Below are 22,685 nucleotides of genomic sequence, written 5' to 3' on the forward strand. Positions count from 1 at the left end.
AACTGAAAATAGATTAACGAGCAACAATATTCTGTATTCTGTCATACTCAAATAGTTCAATGATCATCCCATGTTGTTCAGTTCAGTTGCTCAGGTTGTTTTTGTTTCATCATTACTTACTCATGATTGTTAGTGTTAACGATTATCACTGTTTTATCACCAATAGTACAGATTGCAGCTCGACTCACTGTAAAAGAAGAAAGCTGTCATCTTGCTGATGCTGACTAAGAGCGGGTAGTCACTCGCCATTAGTGTTATGCAAGAGAAAAGTAATGAGTAATGACATTGTTTATAGATGGTAATTACAATATTCACCTTGAGATTGTATAGTAACATTACTCACTGCTACCTAACGTAATGCAATTACAATGATTGAAAATAAAAAAAATTAAATTAAAAAATTAAAGACGCTATAAGAACAGACTGATAGGTGGCTGTCATAATACTGGAAACATTTGAGTTGTCTTATAAAAACACACAAAAAAGGGCTAAATGTTATAAAGGCTTTTCAGAACCTATATATGGAATAAGTTGTACATGAAAAGGTGGTTTAGGATGAACTAAATTAAAGCACTTTAATAAACTACATGTGCCTGGCCCCTGATGTGATTCACAGTTTTGCATGAGAATCACAATAAGTGTGGCCTTAGTGCTACAGCCACACAGGGGTGACACAGGAGAAAACGGAGGTGGGAGATTATGACACGAATTATTGTGAATGTATTCAATGAACTTGTTGCCTGAAATCATGGCTTTGAAGACAGGGACCAGGTCTGTGAACATTCACAGTCAGTTATCATCTTCAAAGCAACTTTGGTGCATCAAGATGGCGATAAAACGGCAACAAGACAAAATCAGTGCTGTCAATCTGCTTTCAGTTTGCAGATGGAATAAAACTGGCAAATACATGCAATCAGTTTGTGACAATATGCTGATTATTGTCACAAAGTCGGCAAAAGTCACAAATCAATTGCAAATCTGCATACACAGAAATTAGTTCAGCCAGAACTTCATAAATCTAAAAGGAAAGTTCTTAAATTTCTCCACAAATAGTTTCAGCTGGAAGGCCATTTAACTGCAAAATGAGAAAGTTACCAAAAACATTATTTTTATTTAGGAACACAACCAGGATTCAACCAGTTGCAGGGCTCGCAAAATTTCAAAATCCCTGGTAGCCCTTCGGGCAGGGACTCTTCAGTTTTTGGTAGCCCAAAATAAATTTAAGTAGCCCGAATAAAAAAGGGAGCAATTTTTTTATGTTTTGTTTCCTGTTTTGTTTCCGTTACAATATTAAATTTAATGTATAATATTGTAACGGAAACAAAACATTAATTATAAAATTGTTGAAACACAAATTACAACATTGTATAAAAATTACAATCATCAACTCAAATACTTGGATCTAATTGAACAGAAATTTCTATGAACTTGTAAGAACTGTAGAACATGAATCAGTCTGTGTCAGATCCTGAATCTGAAATTTCCACTGAAGTCACGGGTAAGAGGCAAGTGGAACCAAGATCTAGGACATTTGCTTTTTGAAGTTTGCAAAGACTGCTAAATTTTGCCAATGGTAGTTCACTCTTTGCAACACAGTACGCTGTTCTAAACAGATTTTTCAGGTTTATTTTTAGTATGTTATTTGCAGACTGAGCAATAATGCATTTCTTGCATTTCTCATGGGTTCTAATGGGGGCCTTTCTTAAAATTACTGGTCCCAGTAACAAAGGCGCTTGTCGACTCAGAAATCGAGGGAAACCAACAACACACCCGGCAGAACATTATGTTATTTACACGGGTGCACATAAGTGGTCCGCATGTGCGCATTCGCTGTCAAAATAAAAGACGCGCACATTCTGCACCAAATCTCTGTGCGTTCATCATTTGTTTGAAGTCAGCTCACCTCCTGCAACCACTTTTCCGAGAATACGCGCTTCTTTTGTGGTTCGGACTCCTTCTGACATTTCTTTGGAGGTGGAGGAACACCAAAGTAATTGCTTAAAGGAGCTTCTTCGACATCTTTAAGAGTTATAAACAAATGTCTGTCCTCCTCCAGAAAATCTTATGTACGCAAACGCACGTTGCAACTTCTTATCTGGTGCGCGTCTTTTATTTTGACAGCGAATGCGCACCTGCGGACCACTTACGTGCACCCCTGGTTATTTAGCTTGTCATATTGCAGCCACAGAAATTCTTTTGTCCATGAAACCATAAAGCTGCACTTTCTTTTTGCCTTATAGTCTGATTTGTCATAACTTTTCCGTTTTGTGGTCGGCTTTTCTTTGGCTGTCACTTCTTCACCCTGACCTGTCTTATTTGGCTCTGCAGAACTAAAATATATATCCTGCTGCTTTTACACACGCACTCACATAACGCTGAGCGATTCTCTGCGCGATCAACCTCTCACATGTTTAAGCTTGCTGCGGGAGATTTCACTTGTCATGTTCGCATAGTAAGCTAACGATTGATAAGACGATGTCAGAGGAATTGGTGCGCAATTAATCGTCACTCACCAATCAGTGCTGCCGCTCTCTATACACAGTTCGCGCGATCGCAAAGTGAAAGCAAAAAACAAGCGCAAATTCAAACGCGATTTCAATATGTCACATAGTGACAGTGGCTCACCGATGCCAATGACATAATTACCCAGCTACATGTCCGAAAGAATGCAAAAGCAATGACATATATTTGTCCTTCCTATAGCCCGACGGGCAGGGCTGAGATAGATTTTGGTAGCCCGACTGGAAAATTCGCTAGCCCCGGGACGTCGGGTTAGCGATTTTGCGAGCCCTGATTTGGCAGCCAGCTGAGTTGTGTGTCCTATTGCAAAGAGATGCATCACAGAAAAGTCTGACTCATCATCACAGACTGACTTAGACTGATTGCAACCTGAGGGCAATCTGTCTGTCTTTATAAATACAGGAAATTAGGGTGATTGAGGTCAGTCCGAGTTGGACTGTGACTGTTTGGAGACAGGTTTCCTCCTACCTGAGGACCTGTGCAGTCACCTTGCAATTGCTGCAACTATTTGAGATTGCTCAAAGTAATACTTGGGCAACGATCAATTTTTGTAGTTAATGCTAGCATCCTGACATGCCGGCCCAGTTTCACTAATAACATCAGACTAAAGCTATACCAATGGATGCACTCAGTTATTATTGTTAATATTATTATTCTCAGTACATAACCAAGCCATGCCAAACAGATGTGCATACAGTTTCATGCCAATTTTTCTGCCCTATGTTTCAGTCTGCTGATTTGATTTTAAATTAGAGCTTAATGCCACTGTGTGTTTGCAAAGACATTAGTTTATTTCCTCAACTTTTTGTTTCAGGCGCATGTGTTAGGGATGGGCAGTGTGAAGACTGGAGGAGAGACAGATGAGCTGTGTTATGCATATAAAAACACACTGAACGATTTAGTAGAAGTACACAGCCTGAGGGGAAAAGTAAAAATGAGTCAGGCAACTGTAATGACTAAATAACTGTGCAGATGATATACATCCACTAATGGCCACTAATTACAGTCGGCTCTACCATTTATCATTTGATGTCAAAGAGTCTCTAGCCTGCGTTCTTCCTTGCAATGCTGGAAGTGGCAAAGAAAAGGAGGCAACTTGCTCTGTGTTTGGGCCACACACTATGTATTATAGAGTTTCAATGGCACTACCTTAATGAGTGCACTCCTGCTGAGACATTTCAGTCCCAACAGAAAGTGGACGGGTCGATTCATCTTCTCAACATTTAGCTCTTTTCTTACTTGAGCACCTGGATTACTGGTGAAGTAGCGCTAGCACATCCCTTTGTATCCTTTCTGAGCCGGAAAGCGCCCCTTTCATCACAGATAGTTAACAACACTTTCTTTCTACTCACTTTTTTTCCCCCTCAGTTAAAGCTGCACATCAATGTGAAATCACAGCACTTGGGAACAAAACAAACACCTCCTTGCTATTTTGGGCCCAGTGGTACAGAAAAGAATATATAAACACAGTCTGAACTTCCTTTGCAAATAATGTTACGTTTTCTCAAATTTGATTTCCACTCGTTTCATGCTTTAATAACGGAAACTGGATACACCTAAATCATTCATCAAACAAGGCGAAAATGCAGGCCTGCTTATGTATAATGCACAAGAATATAAGTAGAATTGAGCAAATGTCGCAGCGCCTACATCCCATCCTCTGCTCTGCGCGCTTTGCCCTGAAGTGATTGAAAAGGGTCTATGACATTTTTAATACACATGTCGAAATTCAGGCAAAAGTTTGACCTGCTTTACAACTCTGAAATTTTGAGCGTCATTACTGATATACATTATTATATAGGTAGCAGTGGAAAAAGGAGTGTGTGTGTGTGTGTGGGGGGGGGCTGAATGAAGACGAAGAAAAACAGATGGAAATAGAAGTAAAAGAGACAGGAAACAGCTGCAAACCAACAATGTCTGAGCAGCTTCAGTTTCTATTTCTGACACACCTGCCTTTTATCTGAATCCTTCTGAAGTGTCTCTCTCTGTAGACTTCAGAAGAACGTGCACAAACACAGACACATACATGTTTAGCTCATGCGCATCATATTTCTGTATAGGGAAAGCCATATCAGTGGCCACAAATAAGTGTAGATGAATAAAACTACACGCACATGCACAGCACCTTCCCATTCATATGTGCATGCAGTCTTTCACTTTCCACCACCACCCACTGACTTAATTGTAAGTGCCAGACATATTCGGGGAGGCAATAATGGCAGATATGATTGCAGCGACCTGGTCAGTCAGTGTAGATCAATAGCTTGTTAGCTATAGACAATTACAGCCTTCAGTCACAGTTACTGCCTGCGATCACACACAAGCTGAAACTGAATTAGCTACCTGGCAATATTCAGCTGCATCCAGGCTGAAACTGAACTGTGCACCTTATGTAAGCGAGACAAACAGCATGATAGCATAAGGTTATTTTATTGTTTCTGAAAAGAAAAAAAAATCAAGGAATTAAAATGAAGATAGTTTCTGCAGGTTGTGCTGATCAAATCAGACATTTTGTGTCTGTATGATGTGGAGCACAGCACAATCAATGGTTGCTCGAACACCCGTTCATGACGTTGACTTTTGATTGAAAAATGGTTCCAATTTGTTTGATGCCCTGTGTGAATTTACGCTGGACATCCTTACTGGACTTGCTAATGCCAAGTTGAGACTACATCAATATCAATCCCGTTGACAACGGGTTATTGGTCTTCTCGGGGACTTTTATCTCGTCATAACCCAGCAGAAATTTCAGTGTTGAATAACTGGCTTAATGTCTTTGGTTGAAAAATTGTTACAAAATGAAATGTGCCGACATCGAAGACATTTCATAAGTCTGCACATCACCCCTAACAACCAACCTGTCACAACATGCGCGTCCACCCACCCCATCACCCGTCTTCAGTTTGTTTCCATGATCTTTTGTTTAAAAGTGCCACTGCTAGTTTAGACAAGCAATTGCACGATGCAACACATGACACAGAAATTGTAAGAAACAGTCTGATTGGCCCAGATCAGACTGCCATATCAAAAACTGTCTATAGTGCAGTTTGTGGTATCATATTGCACCCAGGTTTGACCAGGGAGACAGTGCTGCTGTTCGTTTGGAATAGGTTAAAAATAATGCTTCACCTTTGACATGTCTTGTCAGTCCAACAGAAAGACTGATTTATGGGGGTCTTGCATGATGGTTCCGACCCATTTCCATCCATCCATCCATCCATCCATCCATCCATCCATCCATCCATCTATCTATCTTCCCCTTATTCAGGGCTGAGTTATGGGTGGCAGCAACCCATAACTCAGCCCTGGACAGGGAAGCCTAGACTTCCCTGTCCAGCTTTTCTGTGGCAAAACTAAGGGGTTTTCAAGCCAACCAAGAGATGTAATCTCTCCAACGTGTCCTGGGTCTGCCCTGGAGCCTCCTCCCATAGTGCCCAGGAGGGATCCTAGTCAGATGGATAGGAAAGAGGATAATGTGGCCAGTCTAATTAGTTGTAACTGTGAAAGGACAAAAGACAACCAGTATCATACACACTGCTTCTTTGCCTTTGTCTGTTTTGCATTCTTCACCAGGCAGTTGCTAGCTAGTGCCTCCAAATGATATTATATATGTTGCCAAAGACAGCAAGCCTGACTAGTTAGAACTGTAGTTTCGTAGGCAAGAAAAGGCAAGATTTTATAACTCTATCAAATTTTTGTCTTTATAACATTACAAAGTGTGGCACAAGAGGAGTCTTTTCTGAGTAATAACTTTGATATATTCTTAAAGCAAAATATAATATAGTAAAGCTTTCGGTTTACTAGTCAATTTACATCCCTATGTTCACCTACTGTCACAAACTGAGTAGTGACCGAAAGAATGAGATTGCAGATACAAGTGAGCTTTCTCCAAAGGGTGTCTCTTCCTTTGAGATGGGGTGAGGGGTTCAGCCATTCGGGAAAGGCTCAGAGTAGCTCCGCTACTCAACCACGTCGAAAGGAGACAGCTGAGGTGGTTCGGCCATCTAACAGGATGGCTCGAGTCCCTCCATGTGGAAGGTGTTCTGGGCATATCCCGCCAGGAAGAGGCTCCAGGGTAGATCCAGGACATGCTGGAGAAATCTCTCAGCTGACCTGGTGTTCAAGTGGGTGAGCTGGAGGAGGTGGTTGGTGAGAGGGAGGCATGGGCTTCACTGCTTAGGCAGAGAAGCAGAAGAAAGACTGCACAGAATAAGAGAATGGATGAACATTAATATCATTAAAACAAAACAAAAGATATGCCCCCTCTCTTCTGTAGCTTGTTGCTGGTCCTCGTTGTTATTTGTGATTTCACTATGCATCTATTTTCTTTTCTGTCTGTTTTTTTCCTTTCACCCCGCAATAGATGCCTGTCCATCCATGAACCTGTTTCTGCTGTGAGTTCTTTATCCCCACTGTCGCCGAGTGCTTACTAATAGAGATCATCAGATTGCTGGGACTGTCTTTTTGTAGTGTATTTACTTTGCAATATATAGACTGTTGTGTTGAACTGGTGTCACATAAATCAAACTAATGCACTGTAGTTTTTAGTAGAAGGAAGTGATGCATCAGTTAAGAGGTATTTTCAGTCCCATTTGGTGCTCTGCTGAGTATTAATGACAGCAGAGTGATATTTGCTGGAGTCAAAATAAAACTACTGTTTGTGAAAGACTTGAATCTGTCTTAAATTAAGCTTTTAATTTGTTGTTCCTTTGTATTTTTAGAATGTGCCTCAGACCCAAATTTAATTGAGTTCCTTGAATCATCCTGGCTTCCAAACTTTAAATGTGAGTGGCTGAAGAGCCCTCGCAGCATACAAAGCCTTCCACTCCAGCTCTCTTTGTCCTCGATTCCCTGGTGAGCACAGACGCAAACACTGACACATACACCAATGCGCATCTTTGCACAGTACACGAGGATCACCCAGATCTCACACAGTGATCACACTCTGAATCCAAAAGGAAAGTGACACAATAGGGACACAAAAGCATCTCATCTTCATCTAAGGGGAACTGCTTCTTATCGCTTAAGGTGAGGCTCAACACTTGCTCTGCTCGGAGGATATGTGGGTTGCTTTTCCCTTCTCAAGTGGACCAGTCACCCACTTTATATGAAGATTAGACTCGCTGCTGACTTCACAAGACTGGATGTGACAGGAGGAAAACAAACAGGGACACTAAGTTAACAACCCTGTTATACTGTAGTCTCTTGGATTTTTTGATTTTCGGTGTGTTGAAACCCTTTTATCTATTCTGAAGTAAAATAACTCAAAGGTCTTTGAATTTCAGAGAGAATTTATAGAAAATAGATTAGTCAAAATCTGAAGCATAAGGAACAAAAGCTTCATTAGTCAAAGCCTGACTGAAAGCACTGAGCATTTCACATAGTTTTAGGATTATAATACACACACACACACACACACACACACACACGTCGGGTATTAATAATCTTGTGGGGACCTCTAATCGAAATAATCCTTTCCCTAGCCCCTAACCCTAACCATGAAAAATCAATGCCTAACCCTTACCCTTACCCCAAACCTACACTAAAACCACATTTTGAGTCTCAAAATTGCCTTCAAACTTGTGGGGACCAGGACCTTGGTCCCCACAAGGGCTGTTGGTCCCCAAAAGTATAGTAAACTTCAAATTTTTGGTCCCCACAAAGATATGAATACACACTCAACTACACACACACACACACACACACACACAAACTCCTTTCTGATTTGAATTTTGAGGCTATTTGTATTTATTTATTTCAACATAATAAAACTTAAGATCTAATTAGGGCAAAAGTATTGTTACATTTTTCTGTTTATTTGGACTATTTTTTTTAAACCATATAATAATAAAATATTGTTCTACATGCCTTTGTATGGTCTTTAATGTACCCATAGTGTATCAATTTAAAAAGCTTTCTGTCAATGAAAAACATAAACAGAATAACGTTATTAATAACTTTGTGCTGTGCCTCAATTTGCGTTTTACTGTACAAAGTAACCAGGTGGTGAATTTCTTTGCACTTCTCACTGTCAGTGCTGATAATGCCAATGCTAGTTAGCTAACAGTAGCAGATTTTTTTTCAGGCGTGGAAAATTGTTGTCTTCACTGTTGAAGAATTTAGTATTATGCAGATTGCTGAAGAAGTGAACCTTGCTTTGAGACACAGACGTTCAACTTAGAAATTAGCAGCCAATTAATAGTAAAATCTCACATTTGCTTAAAACAACAGTATCTGCTCTGGTTCCACAGCCAGCGGCTTATAAACAAGCACAACTACAGACGAGAAGAGGCAAACAGAAATACAGTGCTTTTATGTGTGTGTGTGTTTGTGTGTGTGTGTGTGTGTGTGTGTGTGTGTGTATGTGAGGATGACTTTGATTTAGTCAAAATCAAGGTGTCTTGGAAATGAGCCTCACAGTGCCAACTTCAGTGGCTGCTGTCTGTGTGAATTTACTTTCTTTGGTGTGTGTGTGTGTGTGTGTGTGTGTGTGTGTGTGTGTGTGTGTGTGTGTGTTCTCAGAGATTCATTGCAGCGGATCTCAACAGAACCCACTCTCTTTTACAATGACTTAAATGTCCCAGATCTGTCTTTGACTCAGCGTCATCTCCAAATGTGTTTGTTAGTGTGTTGTCTGTGCACGTTTTCCCATACACACACACACACACACACACCTACACACACACACACACACACAGACGTACGTGCTTCCACTGCTTCACATAATCCTGCTAAGAAATTAACATTTCATGGACGACACTGAGGTTTGTCAACTGGATCTCATCAAAATTTCATCCCTAATTACGGAAGCAGAGCTGGAGGGTGATCCCCCACACGCCCACCCCCTCTTCCCCTCTCCCCGCGAGGTGAACTACCAGGCTGAACCGATCCGAGCAAGCTGCTGGTGAACAAGAGAGAGAGGGAGGAAAAAAATTGTTGATGATATCTGGGAATCATTTCAAGCATTCCGAGAAAGACAAATAAACACTATTAATGATCGGAAGATACAGTGTTTCCCACCAGAGCCTGAAAATTCATGAGCAAGGTTTTTTAGTATAAACCTGAGGGTGAAGAGTGTAGCATCTGACTGAGGCTTAATAAGATGAAATTCTAAGAAAATTCTCAGAATTATGATGTTTACTAAGAATTCACTCTTAAAGTCAGGACCAAATCCTGGCATAGGTAAGTGATTCACAAAGTATCTTAGCCCTTAAAAGAGCTCCTAAGGTGATAAAGTGTTCAGAGTGGGGAAGATGACATTTAGAGGATTAAGAGTTTCTTGAGCAGGGAAAAAATGGCAGAAAGACAAAGTTTAGAGGAACTGGAATGCGGCAAAAAGGTGAAGGAAGCCGAATATATGAGATTCATATAATCTGGTTCATCTTTTGAAAGGTGCTTCTGTGATAACAAAAAATTGTCGATTTTCACGGAAATGCATCACTGTCTCTTGCATTTTGATTAGGGTGAAGATTTAAGGGTTGGCTCCATGGGGTTTTCTGTTTTTTGGGAATTTGTGAATTATTGCTCCAAAGTATACCCTGCAATACTCTCCTTTTTATTCACAGTGTTTCTGTGATTTACTTAATCAGTATTGAAATTAATAGTTAAGACCACAAACCCAACAGTAATGTGTTCACTGAAGTCATAAATGAAGCCAGACTTTCTCTTTAGCTGCAAAATAATTCACATTGTATAGAAGTCAAAGGAGTCGCCCTCTGCTGGCCATTGGACATACTTAGACTTAGTTCCTCCTACGCCGGGCGGCGCATTGGGCAGCTAATGATCTCCATCGATGTCGATCAGCAGCGACTGCTTCAGTTTCCTCCCAGGCAATGTCGACAGTTCTCAGGTCGTCCATGAACGTTCGACGCCATGTGATCTTTGGTCGGCCTTGCTTTCGCTTGCCAGTGCGTGGGAGCCATGTAGTGGCAATCTTGGCTGGGAGATGAGGGGGTAGACGTAAAATATGGCCCGCAAAGCGGAAGCGCCTTTCTGCAACAACATCAGCTAACGGATGGGTGCCTGCTCTTCGTAAGACCTCTTCATTTGTTATTCGGTCCCGGTAGGAAATTCTCAGGATTTGCCGCAGGTCACGTTGTTGAAGCACGTTCAGGTGTTGAGTAATTGCACTTGTTGAGCGCCAGGTTTCACTAGCGTATAGTGCAGTAGTCTAATGTTGACCCTAACATTCAGGGAGGTCGAGTTCCAAATAGGTTGGAGACGTCACAGGACACCGACCGCCTTCCCTACTCTGACGTCGACATCCCGATCAGAGATCCCGTCATTCGAGATGATGCTGCCAAGATATGTGAAATTCTCCACCTCTTCAGCACGTTGTTGGTTGATCATGACAGGAACGCGGGCACGTGCATAGCCAACTCGGAGTACCTTGGTCTTTTTGGCGCTAACTCTTAATCCAGCTTTCGTCACCTCCCTCTGCAGGGCCGCGGTCAACTTTTGGAGGTCTTCCTGAGTCGAGCCCAGCAGGGCGATGTCATCTGAAATCAGTGAGATTACACGCTTTGTGCCAGGGGACACCGATGCCAGCTTGGTCAACTGATCGTCGCATGATGAAGTCAATTACCAACATGGACATAAAGCAGGGTTTATTTGATTTTAACATTGTCTTTACTTTTTTTTATTGAATGGCTAGATCTATAATTTATTGCACAGTTTGTGCGTGAAAGTTATTCAAAAATAACTGCCAGTAGCTGTCGAGTTGCAGTCAAATGGTGCAAACATCTTTCCAAATACTTTACAAGTTGGACTTCAGTAGTCGTACAGCACAAGTGTAGCAATAAATGTAGCTCAACAGAGACACACTGACTATTTGTTCACTTTGAAATCACTACCATTTCGATAAGAAATCCATTCTTAGGTCTCATCCCAGCGAGACCTGCGTTTGCACCCCCCTAGTGTTCTACTTAAGCAGGACTTTGTATGCAGCTTCTGAAAACTTCTTGAATGACTGTTGATACAAAATGTCTTTCATCCTGCTGCAGGCCGAACTAATAGGAAAATACAGAATATTTCAGGCAAAAATTACCTCTGTATAGGAAGCTTGTCAAAAATGCTTGCATTTTATTTCAACATTTAAGTGAAGTGGAAGTGGAAAATATCACAGTGAGCTGCGGGAAGCAAAACAAAATTAGAGTAGAGCAGCTCCCAAATGGCCTCCACATATCAGATTGTATTGCTGATTGTAAATGCAAAATCTGAATCAGGGGAAAAGAAACACAAGGAAAATGTTACCAAGTGTCGAGCGTAAATTGGAATATGAGAGAAATAAAAATAAGGTCACAGCAGAAACAGTTGGAGAAATGTCTGCCTTCACATTCAGAATAGCGCCGCTAATATAGTAAAGGCAGTCAGTCTAATGACATTGAGCCACTGTGCTAAACCCCGGTGAAAATCGCCTCACTGGAAACCACCACACCTCTGACTCCTCTACCACATGCCCATAAAGACAGGCTTCCTTGATTTCTCCAAATGACTCCTAAAATGCAGCAGCGACAGAAGCCGGGATTGCACGTTCATCACAGCAAAGCCTTCCAGCCAGCAGCCCACCAATGAGAGGACTCCGGGGAACAAACCGGTAACCATTTGATTAGAGACCTCACTGAAGAGGAATGTTCTCCTCCAAGGAGCCCAGGGCTTTGATTGCACCACAGCAGTGAGAACGTGGGTGCAATCAAGGGAGGATTTGGACTCGAGTTCCCGTCGTCACCCTCGCTCTCTCACACACACACACACACACACACAGCACAAACTGGGCATGGCCTGCCAGCTGTGGATAACTCATTCTATCAGATGTGTGAAAGCGATAAATGTCTTCGTGGTTTGGGAGTGACGGCCAGATAAGCTAGCATGGTGCGCTCGTATTTGCATTCTTAGTTTTTAGATTTATTTTATGACCTTTTGATTCAAACTGAAGTGGTTAAAGGCAGCCGGTGTGCTACGTTTTGCTAAATGCTACTGTCATTGCTATTATGCTAACAATGCTAATGCTAACATGCTAGTGTTAAGCAAGATTTTTTTGTTTGTTTAGCATAAAAAAGGCACCAAACTCAAAAGATCAACGGATGAACCAGTGTTGTGTCTACACATAGCAGACAACTTGGCAAAGGACCAATTTCTTACTAGCAGCCTGTCGCAAAAATATACAATTTGTTTCCATTTCTTTACTCGCATCTACAAAAAAAAAAAAAAAAAAAAAAACCCTCCAAAAAGACACTTAACTGAAAAACTGGCATATCTGGGCATGGTATGCAATGTTTCCGTAAAAAATTTGAGGAAGCTGGACAAGCAGGCCTAAAAACCTATCTACAGCATACATTTGAACAGTTGCTGAAAGTCACATTCTTAAAAAAGCTAGAAAAAAAATTCAGCAAAGATCTGCCACAGGACTTGAGAGATGTAACTGGTCCTTCAGTTGATCATCAACTGTTCACTGAAGCCTCATCAGAAATGGTCTCAGTGGGATGGTAGCTGACAAGAGGTCTGATGGAGAGATGAATCCAAGTTTGAAATTTCTGTTTCAAATCATTGCCAATAAAATGCAGAGAAGGTACAGCATAAAACACGGTGAAGGCTCTGTCATGGTTTGGGCCTATATTTGAGCCAGTGATGTTGCCTTGTCAAAACTGATGGAATTACAAACATGAAAAGCACTGTAAGATTTTGATCTACCAAGAAATATGATCTGGAAAGTATCTGAGTGGAAATATTTCACCATGACAATGATCCCAAACACACTGACAATGCAATAAAAGCATACCTGAATAGTAAAAACACAATGGAACAATAGTGATCATGAACTGGCCTCCCCAAAGCCCAGGGCTCAACAGTACTGATCGAGAGTGAAACAAAAGGGAAAACATCCAAAGAAGAGCTTTGAATGTCTTTCAAGAAGCCTGGAGAACTACTCCTGAAGAGAGTTCAGCCTCTGTATGATTCTAACAAGCTTAAAAGTCAATATTTAGTTTGACCGCCATTATTCTTAAACAAACTCTCTTTGCCTTTTATATTGTGTTTCCATGCATGTTTGCCCACATTTCTCTGTAGATATTTCTCATGCTCTTAGCAAAATATAAAGGAATGACGGGTGGCTTAATAATTTTGCACAGCACTGTACGTCTTTGTACATTTGGCTAATGTAGAGCCAATATAAGAACATGGTCCTATTTGCATTTTGAATTAAAACGCATTTAAGTGAATTAACTTTGCAGATAATTTGCCAGAAACCCAAGAAGTGGACACATTTTATTTCCTGTCCATTTACTGTTAATTTATTGATAGAAACACAAATAACTATTAGTCATGTAAATGATGTAAATACTCAAAATTCAGACGTCCCTGTAGTTTTTATTCCCCACTGAATAAATAAAGTTCCCAACACTTAAAATGGACTTGCAGAGATCTCAGCAACCCAAATCCACCAAATCTGTCACAGCGTAACTGAAGAAACCTAATTTTAAAATGATTGAGAGAGAGGGGAAGGGGATGTCATCTTCCCACCCTCACAGCAGCACTACCAGTTTCAGCACCATGGACAGCTCAGGCACAGAGCCAGTCCCTGGACAGCACCACCAAAGTTTCTCCTCCAACCAAACAAGCCTCCAACTCCTCCTCCGCCACTCCTGATCCTTACCTCCGATGTCTGGGCGCAGAGTCTTGTCGTACTCCTTGAGCAAATTGTTCAGAATGAGCGTGGCGTCCTCCTGGTGCGACCTGGGCACCAGCATTTGATTGACAGTGGTGTCCTGATGATCCTCATCGTCGTCGCCATATTCCCGTAAATCAGAGCTGTTGTGTGTGTGAGAGAGAGAAGGGGTGGAGGAGGGGGTGGTAGGAGAAAAGGAGAGGAGGGGAACGAGAGGTCTTAATCATGTTTAAACAAACACAATTGTCATGAAAACTTTGACGCAGAGAAAAAAGAGAACATGTTTGATTCATGACGACTTGGAGCCTGCTGTAAATGACTGTGAGACCCCCAGACTGTGGATTTGGGCGCAGCAGTAAATGGTGCTGTCATTTATCTCCCCCCCGCCTTTTTCTGTAGGAGTGCGTGTGTGTGCGTGTGTGAGGGAAACCCTTAAAAAAAGAAAAGAAAAAAAGAAGCATGCATTACCAAACAGGCTCTTTCACACATGTATGGGATTTCATTCACAGCAGTCGAACTTTTGAAGCTTTAACGCTGTTCTCAGCTGTTGATCGTAGAGAGGGAGAGAGAGAGAAAGGGTGCAAATGACACTCACCGAGCACCTCCAGCGAGCAAAAGTGTGAAGAGGGTGACCACAAACTTGATTGTCATTTTCCCACGCGCGGATCACCTCTGATCGCAGGAACCGGTGGAGTGCTGCTGCTGTTGCCGCTGCTGCTGCTGCGTTGCTGCCGCGATCAAGTGCCAGCGCAGTGAAAAGGTGTGGAACCATCAATCCCAGCTCTCAACTTCCTCATCCGCCCACGCACTTTTTTCTCCTGCGCGTCATGTGCACCGAACAGCCACCACCACCTCCAACACCACCACCAACAACAACAGCACCAGCACTACCACAGCAGCGGATCGCGAGTTCTCTCCCGCCCCCCACCTCCCTCCACCACACTTCCTCCTGGTCCTCTTCGCTCCTTCGTGGGGAGGGTTTCCTCCGGGAAAGGCACCCGACGATCAATCAGTGCGATCCAGTCCAACACAAGCGGCGGCAGCCGAAGCAAGAGAAGGATGGTGTGTGTGTGTGTGTGTGAGTGTGTGGGAGGGGTAGGGAGGCGGGGGTAAGGGGCGGATGGGGTGGGGGGAGTGCTGGGAGTCTAATCGACGGGATCCAGCGGCGGCGCCTCCCTCCACCTTCTCCCTGTGTGGGCACCAGGGTGGCAGGGTGACGCTTTCTGCTGCTGCTGGAGGTGGTGAACCTTAGGAGATGAGCATCTTGCGTGACTCATACACTACCTGGATCACAACTGCACACGGAAACACCCCCCCTCTTTTGTTGCTCTGACTCTGGCATGATGATGATGGTGGTGATTATAATTATCATTATTACCATCAGCTGTTTTTATTATCATTATTATTATTATCTTGTTTTAGTTAATTAGTCCTAAAAGAAGAACCGGAACTTCTCAAAACTCATTTACTTCCTTTCATCCAATGAAAAAGTCTCCGAAATAAGCATCAACTCATAAGTAAACAGCAAAATATCTAGTTTGACTCAGTGCGAACTGATATCTGCAGTTTGCCTGATGATGATGATGATCGCCCCTGGAAGTCGTGTTCAGACTTTACACGTCCGTTTACGTGCCACATTGTCACAGCGAGCTCTCCTCCTCACAGTCATTTTTTTCTGAATAGGCCCACAGCTCAGTAGGGCAGCCCTGCGTTCAGCTTACAAACCTGCCAGACTTTTTTCCTTTCTGAACTAGTGAGTGCCACTCGAGAGGCTTCGCTGCCCCCTGGCGGCGAGAAAGAGAAAGTCTTTCCCGCAGTGTTGCAGCCGAAAAGAAAGAACCCGCTGACCAAGCGTGGACCTGCAGGAGTGATTCATTAATAATTCTGATGTAATGAATTAAGAAGCATGTACATTTAGTTATTTTTGCCTATCCACACTAGTGACAGTATTAGGAGACCTGCAGGAAAAATTGATTAATAATGATGACATAATTAATTGAAAATCGTGTTGCCATAGTTATTTTACCAACTCACAGAAGTAACAGTGTTGTCAGCAAAACACACTTTAAGAATAAAAAAATAAATGTGCAAGTTCTGTCCTCTTTGTTACTTTGGGCAAACAGTCTTATCACACAATCTTAATTTGAAAAGTGAATGGACTGACATGGTTTCTCCTTTTATGAGTGATGAAATTACATGATGTTCTTGTCATAGCTTTGCAAACGTTTAGATATTCAGAAGAATTAGCAGCTTGTTATTATCTTTGTGGAGAAAAGCATGATGTGTGCAGTGAAAGGTTTTGTTAATCAAATATTAAATTGATTCAGTGTAAATGACCATTTATAAGGAACTGAATCATTCCTTAAGCAGTAAAGTGTGTGGTGAGTGCATTTTGTCAGTAGGCTCACTCCTCTACATTCTAGCAGGTTCACAAAGCAGTTATCCATTATAATCAGTGATGAGCAGATTTGTCAACATCTATGTGTGACAAAGTTCATGCAAAGTGTTTGCTAATATTGCAAGGCATGCTTTCAAATGTAACTTTGCAATGTGTGATGTATACAGTGGCGTGTCTAGAAAATTTTTGTTGGGGGGGCCGGGTAGGGGCACAGATTTGGAGAAGGGTGGCAGATGTAATTGGCAGATAATGTTAAAAAAAATTCTACCAACCGTTAACCATAATTCAATAACCCTATAAACCTAATGACCGAATGCGCTTTTAACTCTTATTAGAATGAGATTTTAACCACTACGGTGCAAAGTTTTTAGATACTGCGCTGATAATGTACAAGAGATACAATCAGTGCTTTGTCAGTGTTTATTCAGCTTTCAAGGACAGCAATATTTGCATAGTATTTTTACGGAAATATAGTGCACATATGTTTTGGGCAAAAACATTTTTGAATATTAAAATACAAACATTTTTAACATACAATTGGCAAATTAGCCAATGCAAAACTTTATCTGCCTATTAAAAAAAGAAGATAATCTTCTCACAAACTGGTGTTTGATTTTGAAACAGGAAAAAGTGGGAAACAAATGAAAAGACTAACATTTGAATGAAACCTGAAAGCAAGTAAATACTTTCTATGCTGCCTTATGGTAAACTTTGGTAATACTGATGTATAAAGAACAACACTGGCTGATGATGAAATACAGACAGCTGGCATGGTGACGCTGCCAGTATTAACCTGCAGGGCTGGACTGGGACAAATTTTGACCAGAGACCGGCCCACCAGGTATTAAAGCCATAAAGCCTTTGAATGAAAACAAACGCTGTTGTGACAGTGATGTACACTGTCTTGTTGGTATATGTATGATCTCTATACAATTTACGTCAAATAAAAACTTTGTTCACAAGATTCAGATAATTATTTAATAAAAGCGAGATATTTTAAATGAGAATAAGAAAGAAAAGTATTTCTTTGTGCCCCCCTTTCCCTGTTAATGCCCTACATGGACCCCTGGCAACACTTTGCTAGACCCGCCCCTGCACAGTTACCAGCTGTCAGCTACTTAGAAAAGGATCCTGGAGTTATTTGTCTCTCAGAAACAGTTCATAACTTCCCTTCAACTCATTCATGTCACCTAAAAGGTAAACCTGTTTCTCCATCACCTGTTCAGCTCTGATGGTTCAGTAAGGACATCTCCTGGTTTCATCTTCATGTTTCCCTCTCACCAGATAACCAAATCGACATCATGACCAGCAGCTTTACAGCTGTGGCTCCAGCAAACATCAGCTGATACTAGAAATTAATATTAAATAAATTCTAACAACAGCTGATCAAGCTTAAACGTGCTGCTGTTGTTTAGCGCGACATCTGCCGGTTTCCTCTTTCTGGCGCAAAGTGGGCGATAAAAAAAAAGAGAGAAAAGCCGATCAGCTGATCATTGATCAGTTTCATGATTGAAGTAGGAACAGGAGAGGGAGGGGGGAGAGAATGAGAGGAGAAGAGGCAGCTGTGCAGCATAAAGACAGAATAACTCCAGCTGTGTCTGTTTTTCATTATACTTAAAGTACGGGACAAACTGCGTCCCTTCTCAGCTCAATACGAAACGTGCAATATTTTCTCTGAATGCGGGACGATTCTGTTTTTTATGGGACGGTTGGCAACTCTACTAACTAACCTTATGAATAAAATAAAGTTCAAGATCAGTAACATCACAGCACCCACCCAGCTGTATATAAACTCCGTCATGCTAGCTAGCACGCAGTACGAGTTATTGTAACTGACTGTAAAAAGTCAGCATAACGAAAATAAACTGCACCTAAACTTGGTTTAAATCTGACCCAGATAGACTGCAGGTCATAACTTCTTACCTGAAGTTCAGTTGTCCTGACAATCGGACTGGCGGCCGCCTCGGGTCTCTCCTCCTCCTGCCTCCCCTTCCCTCATCCACCTGCTGGCCTCTGTGGAAGCTCCGACATAGCGACCACCAAACAACTGAGTTTTTTTTACACATCGGCCAGCATCTGGCCAATCCACCACCTCTCATTGTTCATGCCCTTACAAAATAAATAAATAAATAAGTCATCCGCCCACCGGGCAAATGCCCGGTATGCCCGATGGCCAGTCCAGCAATGTTAACCTGTTAATCTGTCACCAAAAAAATGTTTTCTGAGGTGCCGTCTTTAGTGCTTGGCTCTCCTATCTTTGCTAACATAATGCTCATAGTGCAGAAGCCGATGCAGCATTCACTTACACTCGGATATCTGAGCTTCACTGTGAAAACATAATCATACATTTGATATTTCATTGAATTTTATTGTTTTAGCTTCGGGGTGGCACCTGGGGTGGCCAGTCTGGTTGGGGGGGTGGCCTGTGCCCCCCCAGGCCACCCCGCTGGACACGCCACTGGATGTATATTTGAAAAGTGTGCATTTTATCCCAAACCAGGACCTTTTTGTTTGTACACATAACAAAAGGACTTTTAGTTCCGACACTCAAAATATTTTATGCCCAATATGCTGACTTATTTAAATACATGTAAATTTTCAATGTAATTTTGAAATATCAGAAGAATATAAATTTCAGTGGAATCTGGTCAAATGAAATGTACTTCATCAGTATACATTGAGTTTATACAGAGCACAATCTTTTTTCTAGTGTAAACATAAAAAGGTTGTTTTTGTTTTGTCCAAAAGGCAAATCTGCTTGACAGTTCTTCATTATTACTTAAATTTAGAAGGGCAAAATAGTCTCCACCCTGTAGGTGGATCACACCACCTGTTGTTGATATGTGCAGGACTGATAACAAGTGATAAAAGCTATTGCCTAGGCTGAGAACGGTCTATCAAAATTGTTGCAAAAGGCCAAATGATCATTAGGAAAACCATTTCCCAAAGATTTTATCTCAGATGAAATATGTCATCATTACACACAGCAATCCATTTGGCTTGCTGTGTGTAAGCCTGTATGGGAAAACAATGACGTGGGCCCTAAGAAATGAAGGTTATTCAATGCACGAAACTGAAAAGCTGAGGGCTTAACACAAAGGTGTGTACTACTCCCCTAACAGAGCAGTACAAGCTGACTTTTGCTTAGCAGGTCCCATTTAATTAAGCTATAAAGAGTTTATTTGTCAATCTAAAACCTCTGACAGCTTCATTAACTGGGAAAATATAAACATATATCATCATCTATCATATCATCATGAAAAAAGATACCACAGCATATCATATGCCACTGAAACACAGTGACAATGGGCCTCTGTATGCCCTCTTAGATACTAGGTAGATCAAACTTAAAAAATGGAAAAGAAAAAGATTCATGATGGTATAAGATTTCTGATGAATTTCACATTATATCAAATTAAAACAAATTTGCATTACTTATAAAAATAACTTTTCTAAGTGACCCCAAATGCATTAAGTAGTTCATCAAAGCATTTAATATCAATAGACAATCAAACGGATAGGATTCAGACATACCAGTGTCAGATTTCCTTTTATATGTGCAGCTTTAATCAGGATTCAACAAAGCAACATTTGAGCTACAGCAGTGTTTGCAATGTATTATATAGCATCTTTGCTAATCCTTTTTATTTGATCATTATCAGTATAATACACAAAACAAATACAGTACATAAAACAAAGAATGAGTGACACAAATACGTTATTAAGCCCAGCTACAATGGCTTTGCTGCATCTTTGCAAAATTAAGCAAAAGTCTGTTTGATGGGTTCTTCGTAAATATTCTTGTAAAAAGTTTTTGAAAAAAAAAAACATGAGCAACTTTATGCATTTTATTGGCCACCTTTAGCTTTACTGGAACAGGCAACTGTTGCTATCGTAGCTCCGCAAGTGTCCTTTAAGCCAGCTGCTGGATGTGCAATAAATTCCCCAGCCAAGAGTTCAAAGCGTCAGTCAGCTTCACTGCCCATGAGCTAGCTTGGGATAAAGGACATATAATCAACCCTAAGTTTGTTCCTAACATGCACCAGCCACAGCTGTCCAGACAACACACTGAGAAAAACAAGTGTTTGTCATCAGGGCTGGGCCAGTCAGGGCTTAAATTGGACAGAAGCGCTTTGCTGTAAGGGGCTTCCCTGAATGGGTGAAAGCAACTTAAGCAGAACTAAATCCCTTATTCTAACAGATGTATGGCAGATGAGTCTGTCACAGTGGCTGAAGGAAGGAGGGAGGGGTTGTTTCTTGGCTAGAAAGAGATAGTTAAATGGGTGGGTGCACTGGTTTACGTCAAGAAAGGTGTGCACAGACATTGGGAAGTCTACCAGGTTTCAGCACTATGGGGATCCTCTGACCTGATAGCTCTTGTGAATGAGCTGATATACGTGAGTTACTTGTCTTCTTTCAGCCTCTACCATATAAACATAATATTAGCTTTGCCGAATTTTTGGAAAAGACAGAATTACAATGTGGGTAGTACTAAATATATGATGTCCTATAGTTAATATGATTGAGTTTTCTACAGCAGAAAAAATACAATCCTATATTTGTCTGTTTGCCAAATATTGTCAAGGTTCTATATGTAGCTAATATGTAGCTATCAAGCACAGTATGCTAACACCGACAGAGCTAAAAGGTTGATGCTAACAAGTGTAATATTAATAGGCAGGTAAATCATGTTAGTTGTATTAATTTAGCTGGCTAGCATTCAAAACCCATTATGATATTAGCATTGTTTTATTCAGAGGATTAATAATATGGTATAATATGCTTATACATAGATTTATTCATTCATTCTTCAATTCATTCATTTATTAGAAGGTCAGTGTTTGCTATTTGCCTATCACTGTTTTACATGCAGTAAAATGCTAATGCCAGCATGCTACTAATAGTAGAAATGAATAAAAAGTCGACAAATATTATCAAAGATAACACATGCTGAGTATAACAAATGCCACTTTACCTATATGTTATTTTAGCTCGTTATCGGTCAGAAATATTTATTAAATTACCGAGAATTAACATCAGGGAATTTATAACGTATTGAATTCAAGTGTTCATCCATCTGTCTGCCTACTATTATTCTACATGCAGCTAAATGCGAATATCCACATGCTAACAACGATGACGCTAACATGCTGGTGTTTAGCAGCAGGTACAGATGTTTATAAGCTGGTATAACATCATATAAGCTGTATTCGTTTAGCCTGTTAACAGTCAAAATAAATTTTGAAAATTTTTGGACTTTCATGTTATTTTTAGTTTTATAGACTAGAGGATTATTTTTTATTTTTAATTGACTGATTCTGAATTAAACTAACTAAACTAAGATGAATTAATTTTGCATATATTACCCACCAGCCACAGTAATTTTGATCTGATGATGGCACTAGAAAAAGTCAGAGGATCACCAAAGTTATTGTAAATTTTCCATGAATATTACCATATTAGCCAAATTTATGGACAAGCTAATAGTTGTAGAGATACACTATTGGCACAAACGTACTGGGCTACCTACAGGAGCTGCGCTGCATGGAAGCCCGTTGCATGAAGCTCCTGCTATACAGTTTTTTGTGCTGATTGTAATGTTGGAGGAGGTTTGGAACTCTGCACTTCAGCACAGTGTTGATTACACTTGTGCACTATATGCCTCAGCTCTTGGCAACCTCACTCTCTAACTTTACGTGGTCTGCCAGTTGGTGTCTGAGTTGCTGTGGTCCCTAAAAACTTCCACTTTTGCAAAAATGCCACTTACAGCTGACTGTGGAATTTCTGAAAGGTACAAAATTAGACGAAGTGACTTGTTGCAATGCCTCACTCTATTACAGTAGCACTTTTAAATTAGTGATCTCTTTAGAAAGACCCATTCTTTCCCAAATAAAAGCACAAAAGAGTACAGGCCTAGATTCTTTAGATTTTACACAGCCAAAGCAATGGGACTGAAAATACAAGAATTCAAAGAATAACAGGTGAGACCCAGTACCTTTGTCCATACAGAGAACTTCTGTCAGACTGAAGCTGCTGTCCACAGAAAAAATAATGAAGGCTATACGTGTTTCTCAGGGACATTATCAGTGACTTTTTACAGTAATA

General features: G+C 40.9%; 1 protein-coding gene across 3 annotated transcripts in view; it reads right to left on the minus strand.

Moving 5' to 3' along the window:
• The window catches only part of LOC116321512 (gamma-aminobutyric acid receptor subunit gamma-3-like), a 158,017-nt gene extending 142,770 nt beyond the window's left edge, over window positions 1-15,247 (minus strand). For all 3 annotated transcript variants that reach the window (XR_005610488.1, XM_031741371.2, XM_039607527.1), the window contains exons 1-2: window positions 14,778-15,247; window positions 14,171-14,325 (exon numbers count right to left, since the gene is read on the minus strand). Coding sequence is in view for 2 of the 3 variants with exons in the window: in XM_031741371.2 (XP_031597231.1) it covers window positions 14,171-14,325; window positions 14,778-14,833 (211 nt within the window). In the remaining variant the exon portion in view is untranslated. The remainder of the gene's footprint in view (window positions 1-14,170; window positions 14,326-14,777) is intronic.
• Between the last annotated feature and the right edge of the window lie 7,438 nt (window positions 15,248-22,685).

Source organism: Oreochromis aureus, linkage group 23 (assembly GCF_013358895.1).
Source record: "Oreochromis aureus strain Israel breed Guangdong linkage group 23, ZZ_aureus, whole genome shotgun sequence".
NCBI classification, from domain to species: domain Eukaryota; kingdom Metazoa; phylum Chordata; class Actinopteri; order Cichliformes; family Cichlidae; genus Oreochromis; species Oreochromis aureus.